At 34.9% G+C, this 13,193-nt stretch overlaps 1 protein-coding gene across 8 annotated transcripts in view; it reads right to left on the minus strand.

Moving 5' to 3' along the window:
- TAB2 (TGF-beta activated kinase 1 (MAP3K7) binding protein 2) overlaps positions 1 to 13,193 on the minus strand; it is a 62,159-nt gene that overhangs the window by 16,727 nt on the left and 32,239 nt on the right. For 7 of the 8 annotated variants that reach the window (XM_059700096.1, XM_059700095.1, XM_059700091.1 and 4 more), the window contains 2 exons: positions 10,870 to 11,060; positions 4,540 to 6,037 (listed from right to left, as the gene is read on the minus strand). In XM_059700096.1, the coding sequence (XP_059556079.1) occupies positions 4,540 to 6,037; positions 10,870 to 10,971 (1,600 nt within the window). In that variant the 5' untranslated portion in view covers positions 10,972 to 11,060. Of the gene's footprint in view, positions 1 to 925; positions 967 to 4,539; positions 6,038 to 10,869; positions 11,061 to 13,193 lie in introns of all 8 variants that reach the window. The other variant, XM_059700099.1, reaches the window with a different exon arrangement.

Genomic DNA, 13,193 nt, shown 5'->3' on the forward strand with positions numbered 1-13,193 from the left:
AAGCAATCTTATAGCGTTAAGATACACTGTCCAAAACTTTTGTTTTAGAGAAAAAGAAAAATGGGGTCTAGACCAGCCGTGGGCAAACTACGGCCCGCGGGCCGGATCGGGCCCGTTTGAAATGAATAAAACTAAAAAAAAAAAAAAGACCGTACCCTTTTATGTAATGATGTTTACTTTGAATTTATATTAGTTCACACAAACACTCCATCCATGCTTTTGTTCTGGCCCTCCGGTCCAGTTTAAGAACCCAGATGAGGACAGTGGGTGGGGAGTGAGGGCGGAGGGTGGGGCGGGAGCTGGGAGGAGGGGAGTTATGGGGGGAAAAAAAAAGAGGAACAAATGTAATATTCTGAACAATAAAGATTTAATTAAAAAAATAAAATAAAATAAGAACCCATTGTGGCCCTCGAGTCAAAAAGTTTGCCCACCCCTGGTCTAGACACACCAAAGCTCAGAGCCTCAAAGATGAACCACTATAGGAACTGGGGATGTTTATAGTTTAGAAAGGTTTATACTTTAAAAGGGAATATAGTGACTATTTCAAGTTTTTGAAGAGATGCCATATGGAAGAGAAAAAGGCCAGTTCAAGGTTTTAAAGGAGAAGTATTATAATTAAAAGAAAATATATACATAAGATTTTTGTTCTTTCCCCCCCACAATCTTGGAATGGAGAAGAGCTTTGTAAATAAGACATAAAACTAACCCAGAAACAAGAAAAAAAGGTTGATAAGCATAAATATATAAAAGTTAAAAAAAATTATAAAACAAAAAAAATTTATTGACCAAGTTAAAATAACATTAGAAAAAATAGACTAGGCATTCTACAAAAAAAAAAAAAAGGCAAGTTCACAAAATAAGAAATACAAATGGCTTAAAAAATGAATACTTGAAAAGATACTCAATCTTAATCATATTTACATATATTTTTTGTAATCTTCACTGGAGAACATGCTTGTATTGAGACTTTAGAGAGAGGAAGGGAGAGGGAGAGAGAGAGGAAAACATAGATGTGAGAAGTGAAACATCAAATGGCCACCTCCTGCACACACCCCAACCAGGAATCAAACCTGAAACCTGGGTATATGTCCACTGGGAATCGAACTCTCGACCCTTTGGTGCATGGGATGATACTCCAACCAACTGACCCATACCAACCAGGGCTTACTCATATTTAAAGATGTAAATGAAAAATAACAAAACAGGACATTTTTACCTACAGAATGATAAAAATGTATTTTTTTTTCCAATTACTTACATAATGTGGGTGGGAGAGGGATGAAAGGAAAGTACCTTCTTAAAAATGATGCCAAATGTTCCCCATTTATAAATATGGGAGAAATAAATATTGTACCACTTCATACTCTAGTAGAAGAATCTCTTTAGAGAGTCTCAAAATTAAAATTGGCAACATGTTCTGTGGTAGTCATGCCCTTCACCAAATATTTCTGGGTCTCTGCCTTCTAGGTATAGTAATTCCCCCTAATCTGCAGTTTCACTTTCAGTTATCCTTGGTCAACAATGGCCTGAAAATATTAAATCACAAATTCCAGAAGTGAACAATTCATAAGTTTTAAATTGCACACTGTTCTGAGTAGCATGATGAAATCTTGCGCCATCCATGCCATGACCTCCCCACTCCCAACCTTGTTAATCACTTTTTGGTTATCAGATAAACTGTAGCATCTCAGTGCTTGTGTTCAAATAACCCTCATTTTACTTACTAATTCCCATAGCACAGGAGTGGTGATGCTGGCCATTCAGATACATTCATATGTTCCAAAGAGAAGCCATAATTGAAAAGGTGAGTGCAGTAAATAAGATATTGAGAGAGAGAGGAAGCGAGACCAAGACCACATTCATATAATTTTCATTACAGTATGTTGCTAACATTTCTCATCTATAATAAAAAAAGCATAATATGCTAATTAGATCGGACAGCCAAACGACCTCCCAGACGTAGCCGTGGCTGCGAGGGCCAAACCCCTTGCACGAATTTTGTGCATTGGACCTCTAGTTTTATTGTAAATGTTGTTAATCACTTATTCTGCCTAACTTATAAGTTTAACTTTATTACAGATATGTATGTGTAAGTAAAACATATATATGGTTTAGTAATACCTGCAGTTTCAGGCATTCACTGGGGGTTTTAGAACATCTTCTCCACGGAAAAGAGGGCACTACTCTATATAGAATTGAACCGCTCCATTCTGTCTGATTTAATGTGCCTATGTGACGTGTCTTAGCTAAAGAGTAACATGTGTTTGGGCAGAAGCTTAAGGAGTCAGTGTAGATTTGCTGTATTTCCTTTGTCTTGGAAACCTAGGGACTGAGTTTCCCTCATACTGGGTCCCTGAGTGAGGATGATAAAGAACAGAGCCCACCAGCTAATCTATAATGGCAAGTGAGCTAGAAATAAACCTTTGTTGTTTTGAAGACACAGTTTGTCAATGCAGCATAACCAAGCCTAAATGATACATCTATCAAAATAAAAAATACATATATCCTGTGACATAGCAGTTCCACTATGAGTAATATCTTCAGCCAACATACTTGGACAAGAACACAAATACGTATATACGGAATTTTTACTGCAGCAGTTTGTAAAAGCAAGATTTTAAGGTCTATCAAGAAAGGACTGGTTAGAGACTATATACAAAATACTATTGTGGCCATTTTTAAAGAAAGCAGATCTACACATGTTGACCTGGAATAGTCAAAGAAAAAAAAAGATAAAGAAAAAGAGCAAAATACTATGTTCCATTTTTTAAAAGAGATGTTAATATACATATGCTTGATACATAATTTCAATTTCCAGCAGAATAGAAAATCAACTATTTGTGAATAGCTATTAGTTGTCTCTGGTGAGGGTAACTTTTCATTATAGAACCTTTTGTTCCTACATATACTTAATTAAAAATAAAAAAAGCCCACAAGTATATGTAGAAAAAATATTTGAGTGTAATAAAATTAAAATTGATTAATTCTAAAATTTATATGGAATAGTCAGAGATCCCAAACAGCCAAAATAATTTTGAAAAGGAACAAAGCACGACTTACACATCCCAATTTCAAAACTTACAAAGTAAGTAACAATAATCAAGACAGTGTAGTACCGGCATGGACATAAGAATAGACATATAGATCAAAAATGAAATGAAAAAGAAAGTATTAAAGTATCATTAAAAATGTTTATATATTTATATATTAGTAAGTAATTAAAAAAAAATTGTAGTTTACCGTTAGATCAATACCACAGATGGATTTCTGTACAGGTATTAGAGAATAAGAAAACAGTTTTGGCAGCAACGTCAGTTTTATAAGAGCCTCTGGCTATTATAACCAAACACAGGAAGCAGGCCTTTCCACCCCCTCCAAGAAAACTGGTTTGAATGAGTTGCCAATATTACAAAAAGCATATTCTATGAATGGGAGAAAATACCAGAAAGTCTCCGAATACAATGAATGATAAAGTATTTATTGGTACTTTCCAGAAATTAAGTAGAGACAGGTGGTATGAGTGAAAGAGAAAAGTGTAGATAGGTATCTGGCCAGTATCCTTATTACTGGTAAGCAGTTTGCAGTTCAGTATTTGTTCTTAATAGGTAAAATAAGACTCTTCTTCATATCTATAGATTTTAAGCTGAAATTTCTCTCTAAAATTTTTTTTTTCCCCCTATTTGGCACTCATTTGTGTCTCTGATTCCTGTAGTACTTTAAGGACTCAAAAGTAATTTTATTCCTTTGAGCTGGTGGTGGTAATGGAGGCAGACTTGGTGATGAGATGAGCAGGTTCCTGGTAAAAGTTTCAGTAATTTACCTCTTTTTCTTCTGCTCATTCTATAGCAGAGGGCATATCAAACAATGTATTTCTTATGAAACATAAATTAATATATATATTTAATTTAGTTCTATGCCATATCAACTAATCTATTTCAGAAAAGGATACTAAAGTGAGACAGATTTAAAACTAACATTCTTATTGACAATTCCAAATAACAGGAAAGGATGCATTAACTTATTTTTTAAAGTGAGGCTGAAAGAGACAAATATTAAGAACAGAATTCAAAATTTTCTTTAAATTATTCTAGGACTTATAGCAATATAGACTTTGATATAAAATAAGATGAAGAACATGTATTAGAGAAATGAAGAGAATTCTCATCAAAGAAGACAGACTTACTATATTAGTCCACTAACTCTTATTAAAATGTTTTTATGAACTTTTATTTGCAGTAATTTTAAAGGGAAAGTAAGCATCACCATAGGTAAAACAGTAACTGAAAATGTGTTATAAACATTAAGAAAATAAATAAGAGTTGATTATTCTAAACATTTCACAACTCAATCATTCAAACTTCAAGTTATATACAATAACAAAACTGAAATTTAAAATTTATATGAATACTCGCAAAGGCTCTTAAAAGATCAAGTAAAAATGCTGATGCTCATTTCTGCAGTGAAATCGAATGTACAGCACTAAGCCTGGAATGGAAAATGATCCCCCTTCAGTATTATTATTATTATTATTATTATTACCTTGTGTGTAGGCAGCATCATCAGATCCCATACTCAACTTCCGTGCTTCACTTATTCTATCCACATGTGCTAAAGTAGGGTCCGTGAGGTGTTGTATATTCTCTGTTTCTACATAATGATCTGGATGATTTAGAAGATTTGTAAGTTCAAAGGTAGGGGATACAACCCCTGGTGAAACTGCAGGGGGTTTATTGGGAGAAACTGTAATTTTGAAAGTATATTTTGTATTGGGCTGAGTGACCACCACTCGAGGAGAAGTTGCAGAGTTATTGCCTATTGCTCGACTTTTGGGAGGGTGGTGATGAATAAAGGCAGGACCCATGCTCACTTGCCCAGACATATTCCTGGAGGCAGCAGATGCTCCAGAGTTTGTGGATATGAAGAGGGTAGGCTGATTCCGGATGACCTGGTCATCTCCTGTGGTGGCATTGGCTGAAATATAGACCTTAGGTTGACTACGGGACATCACCTCATCAGTATTTGGGGGACTGGCAGCTATGTAAACAGTGGGCTGATTTCTATTTAAGGTCTGACTGTTGACAGAAGAGGAACTGCTGGAAGTTCGAGGTCCAGAAGAACGCAATTTTGAAGAGCTGTTTCTTTGTGGAGGTTCAAGTTTGATTTCAATCTGGTTTTTTCGAGGTCCTGTTGAAATATTCTGAATGTTATATTGGCTATGGGCAGAAGACTGTGAGCTACCAGATGAATGAATTGTTGGTGGTTGTGGGGTGGTAGGTGAACTGATGGGCATGTAGACATGAGAGGTCTGGTGGCCTTGCTGATTTGGCTGCTGGGCTGAGGTATGTGACAAAGGATTAGAAGCAGGATAAGTAGTCCAGGGACCAGGTTGTGAAGGTTGATAGACTTGTTGCGAGTTCATGGGATTAAACTGAGATACCCAGCCAGAATGCTGTGTCTGTCGAGTTGTACCACTAGGAGTTGTAATGTAAGGCCTAATATAGATAGAATTTCCCTGTGGACTGTTAAGTACAGGTGGAGGTACACCATGTATGTGCAAAGATGTAGGAGTATTACGACCAGTCTGGATATTTGGGGCTAAAGTTACCATGATGGGATTAAATCTGGTAGTTGGTTGAGAAAAGTTAGATGTTCCTTTGCTGCCTAAGTGAAATCCAAGATGTGGTGCTGAATTTGAAGCACCAGATGTACTGGATATTCCAAAAACGTTAAAGCCTTGAGGAACGTGAGCTGGTGCTGTCTGTGGCTCCTGCTGAAATAGTTCATTATTGGACTGACCACCTTGAAGTTGTCCATCACTAATGCTGTGCGTTAGAGTCCTACTTCCATTCATTCTATTTCCTTCTCTTCCATGGTGGTAAACATTCTGTGACTGCAAGTCCAAGTTGAGAGAAGTCATGTGATTGCGTAGACCAGAAATTCCAGAATCATCTGAAAAATTCAAGTCTCCTTCACCATAAAGATACCGTGTACTCTCCTGAGAGAGAACTGCACAGCAGGCATCCAGGTTATTATTATTCTATAAAATAAAATAAAAACAGCTTGATGTTAAGAACCATAGCTAATGTTTATGCTCATTACTAAAATATTACGTAATCAACAAATGTTAGTTAATAAAATTGTAAGATATATTTGAAACTAATTTGAGAAGAAATATTTTGATGCAAAGAGTTGAATTAAAAATCCTTATTACCAATATAATGGAAATGTTCTCTAACTAGCAATAGCTAAGTGAACCAAGTCTTTATTTTATAGTAAAATGAACTCATGCAAATAAAACTACAACCTAATTAAAAATACAATTTGAGTGCTGACCATTAAGCATATACTACTGTATGATTAAATATTTTACATCTTTAAGTGCTACAGAAATCCTTTTAAAAATCACCTTTCAAAAAATTTGTAGTACTTAAATAAACAAAAAACAACCCCAAAACACATATATAAGTGAAATGTCAGCTCCAGATTGCCTCCAGAGTAACTGAGTTTATTATCTGTCTTTAGGTAGCACCATAGGAAGATCACTCCAGAAAAATAAGAAACAAAGCAAAACAAAAACCAACCAGATTTTTTCTAAAGAATCCTCAGAAGAGACTAATCACTATTCATAAATTATCCATAAACATATTTATTAAACACCCACAATACGCACAGAACCCTGTCTGAGATTGTAGAAGACTCAATGACTTATAAAACCCAACTTTTCCCTAGAAGAGTTTGCAACCAGATTAGAGAGACAAACCAAGCATGGGCTTTTGAAAAGGTAACATTAAAATGTTGACTATTTGCCAAATAATAAGTGGTACTGAAATTCAACAGAGAGTAAAATTGTAGGCTACTGCAGAATATGTAGGCATGGTTAGTATGTAGGCATGGTTAGTTTTTGCACAATAGAGGCAGGATAAATAAATAATTTCTCTGTACTGGTTTGTAGAGTAATGAATTGGTACCCTTGCAACTTCCAAAGGTGACTAAGATTTTTTTGTATCATTATAAACTCCTGTGTCTTTAACATTCTGATGTGTGTAACTGGTTGTTTTCATTATACCCTATTTCCAGGCTAGCAGGAAAACTTCAAATTGCTTCCCATGTACATTGACATGAACCCAGTAGTTTTCAAACTCCCTTGCTTTCCAACATGAAAAAATGTTCAGCTCACCTTGTACACTCCATACCCTAGACCTGGAATCAACTATTTCTCAAGTAAGCCCTTACTACTTTTACTGGGAAACTGTAGAGGATTCCTTTTAAGTGTATCAAAACAGGTGGGATGAGTTTTTTAAAGGTTGAGTATCATTACTTTTTTGTATACATACAAATCTGCAATCTCTTCAAAGCTACGAAAGAATCGGAATCACAATTCCAGTTCCTTTTTCATTCTTCCCCAAGCTTCGTGTACAGATATGGAGATTATAGATAGTAATCAAAGTATACATTATGATCATCCTTCTCAAACTCTTATTCATTCACTCTTTCAACCAGTATCTACTGAGCACCCATTAGGCAAGTAGAAAGGGATACAATCACTACTCTTAAAGATCTCACAGTCCAGTGGAGGAGATTAATAATACAGAATGGTAGGTGTTTTAACAGAAATATGGATAAAGACTACAGGTGGAGGTCATCTAAGAAGGCATCAACTAAGGATATGCTACTCAAATACTAAGTTTTACAAAAAAAAGAATGAACACTACTTAATGCATTACTCTGAAAAGCAATTTTAAACTTACAGATTCAATCATATTAAGAGAATAGTGAAAAATTCAGTTAAAAAAAATCAAAGTACCAACTATGCTATATTTTCATACTATTCTAAGATTTATCACCAAACATCAATCAATTTTAAAGATATGAACTACACCTACTGATAATATAGCTATCTTAGAGACTCCAGAGCACAAGGAAGTGATGTGAGTAGTTCTAGAAACAGGGATCTGAGCAGTAAGTAAAGTTCAGAAGAGAACAGAGGATAGAGCCTTATGTTCTCCTAAGAAGCATGATGTTTAAGAAGAAAAGTGCCAGTGGGGCATGATCCTGTAACTACTTATTCCTTATATTTTGTATACTATGTTTTTTTTTTTTTCCATCTAGAAAAGTTCTAAACCAGTACATTATAAAGGGGATCTGATCTCTCCAGAGAAAGGACAGATACCAACAAAATTGAGAAAGGGAGAGCAGCTTCCAAAGAAAGGCTGTCACTAAATAAGATTTATACTACATTTAGATGTCGCTTAATTTACCTTTACAATTTAAAATTATTTCTCCAAATTTGGGAAGACTTACACTCTAGTTGTATCCCCCCAGTTGCCCTCCCTGTTCCTTTCTTATTAAATTTCTTGTCCCATCAGCTAAACAGCACATTACTGGGATGCCCAGCATGATTAATAACTGAATATGAAAGAGTTTATCGTCTGCCTCATGGGTATCTGGCAAGCAAGACAGAGTTCATGTTGTAGGAAGGTTTGATTTGTAAAATCAGATTAACACAGGGAAGGTGATATCTGACTCGTTTCCTCTTGCCCACTATCGGTAACAGTTTTTTTTAATTAATTGTGTTTTTAACCCTACCAGCATTTCTTCATGCAAACATGGGCAAATATATAAACATGTATATATTTATTCCCCCTGCTCTCATCTATATATACTGATCTGTTTTCTTAGCTTAATACACCCCTCCTGAAGATTATACTGTAAGAGTAATACAGTTCTTTATTTTTTGAAAATATTTTAAATAGAATGTCAACTGTAATTGAAAATTAAAAACATAAAAACAGAAAATATTTTAAATAATTTTACAAAAGGTTCTATGCTTTAGTCCCAGTTAAGGTACTTCAAAATCTCTATAGCTGTGCTATTGGGAAACTGTTCTAAACAGTTTTTTCAATATTAACTCTTATAAAATTTTACTGCAGATCCTATAGTATTTTTCTGTGACTCATGGAACATTCTCAGCATAGTCTTATTTTATCACAAAATTATATTTGAAAACTTAGGAAGAGGTACCTGGGTTCTAGGGGAGACACCTTCCCCCACTACCTCTGCTCCTCCTTATACTTGCTTTAATCTGACTCCATTCTTAATACGCCCCCTACTAATTGCTTTACCTGTAGTATCATATTTAATACTCTGTGAAGTTTTTTTATTCCCATTGTACAGTTGAGAAAAATGAGGATCAGAGAAGTTAAATACTCCTAGTGACTGTCAAAACTTGAACTCAAACCTGTTTATCACCAAAACATATGCTATTTATTGTTTTTAAAATTTATTTTTACTTATTTCCTTACAGCTTTGCTGACGTATGATTAACAAATAAGAATTGTACATATTCAGGTTGTACAATATGATTTTTTAAAGATATACTATGCAATGATTTCATGTATTTACATATTGTGAAAGTACCACAATCAATTTAATTAACACATCCATCGCTTCAGAGAGTCAACTTTTTTTTGTGTGCGGTGAGAACATGCAAGATCTACTCTTTGGGCATTATAGTATTAAAACATTTTCAACACTATATTATTTAAAGAGCTAGGCATATTCAGAGAATTCCAATAGAGGATGACTACAGCATAGGGTATGAGGAGGAAAGACTGGGCTAGAGATCAGGCTGTAGAAGAAGGCAAATTCCAGATCACAGACCTAGTTATTCCCCAGTCAAGATGTGAACTTTATTCTGAAGATACGAGGAACAATAACAAGGTTTAAGCAGGTAAATATGTGCTAAAATCAGCATTTAGAAAGACATTCTGGCAAAAGTTGAGGAGGATGGATGGGAGATACCAAACAAGGTTAGAGTAAAGGCAGGCACACACCAATTACATGTACGAATAAAAGGTAATAAGGGTGGCCCGGGTGGTTGTGGCTCAGTGGTTGAGCATCGACCTATGAACCAGGAGGTCATAGTCAAATTTCCGGTCAGGGCACATGCCTGGGTTTCTGGTTCAATCCCCAATGTGGGGGGTGCAGGAGGCAGCTGATCAATGATTCTCTCTCATCATTGATATTTCTCTCCCCCCCCTTCTTCTCTGAAATCACTAAAAATATTAAAAAAGAAGGTAATAAGGTGTGAACAAAATGAAGTCACTTAATATCAAATAAAGAGTCTTTAAAATTTTCATACAAATTCAAACTTTAAAAATAATTTGTCAAGAGTAAACGTTTAAATCCAAATTACTCTTTTATCTCTATTTGAACTGAAAAATAGTTTTGACAGATTTCCAGTTTAATCAAATGAGAAGGCACAATATCACTAAATATTTAGAAGTATGGATTTCTGAAATTGTGCATACTAATAAAATATAACAATTTATTAGCTGTTTAGTGATATTAATTGGAAAACAGATTAATTTAAAAATATAAAGACAAACTTTTTTCTTTAGAATTGGGTTGTTAGAGTTTGTCAAGTCAATTCCTTCATTTTTATAGATAACAAAACTCAAGTACAAAGAAGGCATAGTACTTGCCAAATATGCTTGGGGTACCTATTTAGGATTAGAACCCAAGAGTGAGTCTTGACTCCTATTTAATGATTTTTCTCACTTTCACATTTCGACCTGGTAAAATAGGAGGGGAAAGAGTAAAGCAAGCTCATAGTAAGTATAAGCCATGTACCAAGCTTACTGGGATCTCATTTCATCCTCACAACTACTTTACAAGGTAGGTATTGTCCATTTTACAGATGGGATAGAGACTAAATAACTAGTTAAAGGCCACATAACTATAAGACACCAAAGCTCATCTCTTTTCATCATAGCACATTAATGCCAACAAGAAGATAGGAGTTTTCTTCCAATGTTTAACAAAATACCAGGTTTGTATTAATAGATTCAGAAATCATTGAACACTGACCTGTAACATGCACCTGGATACAACAACTTCAGGTACTTCAGGGAATTTTTGTCGCAGGTCATGTAAAACCTGAAAATCAATTTGGTGGCTTCCTTGGGCCATTCGTATATTGCCCGATCAGGACTACTTATACAGTAGGCAGTTCTAGGCCTTAGTGGAAATAGTACTCATCTCTTCTGTCCACGCATTTTCTGTGAAAGAAAGAAAAAAAAAATTTAATGAGAACAGATTATAGAATGAATATTGTTGTGGATTTAAAATTTCAATACAAAAGGGTATTGTGCTCTAGTACTTATTTAATATAAATTATAAAAATATTATTGAGTCCTACAATGCTTTCCACATAAGTTATACTATTTTTTCAGTTTTTAACTCCTGATGGCAAGCTGCTGTGCCCACAGGTATTTAAAAAAGAAATTATTATTCAGGTAGTCTTCTCTCATTCTTTCAAAAGGGGAAAGTGACTAACTTTACTTATTTTAAAAATATATATATTTTATTGATTTTTTACAGAGAGGGATAGAGAATTAGAAACATCGATGATGAGAGAGAAACATCGATCAGTTGTCTCCTGCACACCCCCTACTGGGGATGTGCCCGCAACCAAGGTACATGCCCTTGACTGGAATCGAACCTGGGACCCTTTAGTTTGCAGGCCTACGATGCTCTATCCACTGAGCCAAACCAGTTAGGGCTGATTTTTTTTCTTAATGATTAGAGGATGGCCTGAGGAGAGTAATTCTCATTTATTCTACATAAAATTAACCTGAAAAACTTTGGTCCTACAAATAACTTTGCATGTTTTGTTTAAAAAATTACCTATAACCCAATACACTTGATATTTTCTGTTAATTTTCAGATAGACTTAATCCTCAAGTGTAATCAATTCATTCTCAGGTGCTTAGAAGAACTTTATCTGTGTTTCCATTAAATCAGTATTTAAAAAATAGTAATGCTTGGCCTCAACTCCAGAGATTCTGACTTAATTGGTTGGGGAGGAGCCTGTGCATATAAGTTTTTTAAAGTTCCTCAAGTGATTCTAATGTGTGGCCAAAGTTGAGAACTGTCTACCTTATTTTTATTCCTAATGTAAACCACGTTGATTCTTATTTAAGCCTCTCTGGGATATAAGTAGTATATAAGTATATTAAACCAAAATAGCATATTAAAATATTTACAATCATGGCATTTGCTTAATAATTAAAATACATTTCATTTTAGGGTAAATTTAACAGAAAGACAGTCTCTTTAAAACAAATTTCTTATCTGTAGTATTTCTTTTAACCTCATTAACATAACCTTAAAAAAAATACAGGTCTGTAAACTCCATGAATATAGAAATTAGGTCTCTTTCATTCATTATTGTAAATCTAGCACTTTGTAGACAGTTTTCAGTGTTAACAGTTGATATTAAACTATTTTTTAGTAAATTTAGTTATGATAGAATTCCTGAGTCCACAACAGAATAAGTCACTTAGAGAGCATGCACAGTACAGTCCTTCAGATTTTTATTATCATCTGATTAAATTTTACTTAATTCTATGTGACTAGCTTGGTTACATATTAGGTGAAAGCACTGTCAAACCAAGTTATCTGCAATATAAATTTCCAAAATCTATTTGTATGTAAGACACATACATACACAATTTCAGCACTGAAAGTGTTTCTACAAAAGGGCTGCAGGAGAAAAGCACTGAAAGTTAGTAAATGATATTTAAAAATAATTTAAGGGGTGCTGCTCATCTTGAGAAAGCTACCCTAGACTTTACTCTGCCCCTTCCCTACTCTGGACTAAAACTCCTGCAAAGGGTTGTTTATACTTAATCATCTTCATTTCCTTCCTCCTAATCTCTTATAAATCTATCCCAATCAGGGTTTCATAGCCTTTCCTGCACTGAAACTATACTTATCAAAGCTGTCACAGACCTTTGGATTTTCAAACTAAAGGTCAGTCCTCAGTCTTCATCTTACAGACCTCTACTCAGTCACTCCCTCATTCTTTAAACAATTTCTTTACTTGACTTCCAAGATTTATACTCTTCTGGTTTTCGTCCTACGCAATGGCAGCTCCTTCTCAGTTTTTTCAGATTCTCTTCCTTTTCTTGACATCTAAATGTTGGTGGGCTAGGGAGTTCAGGTCTAGGGTTTCTTTTCAACTATACCTACACTCCTCTTCAAGGTAATCTCATCCAAACACACTGCTTTAAACAGAGGCTTTGCAAATTTGTATCTCCAACTCCAAGGGAGCTCTCACCCTGGAGTCCCAGACTAATATGGCCTTCTGCCTGCCTGACATATCTCCTTCTGTATATCCAAAATTCTTA

This window comes from Myotis daubentonii, chromosome 6 (genome assembly GCF_963259705.1).
Source record: "Myotis daubentonii chromosome 6, mMyoDau2.1, whole genome shotgun sequence".
NCBI lineage: Eukaryota > Metazoa > Chordata > Mammalia > Chiroptera > Vespertilionidae > Myotis > Myotis daubentonii.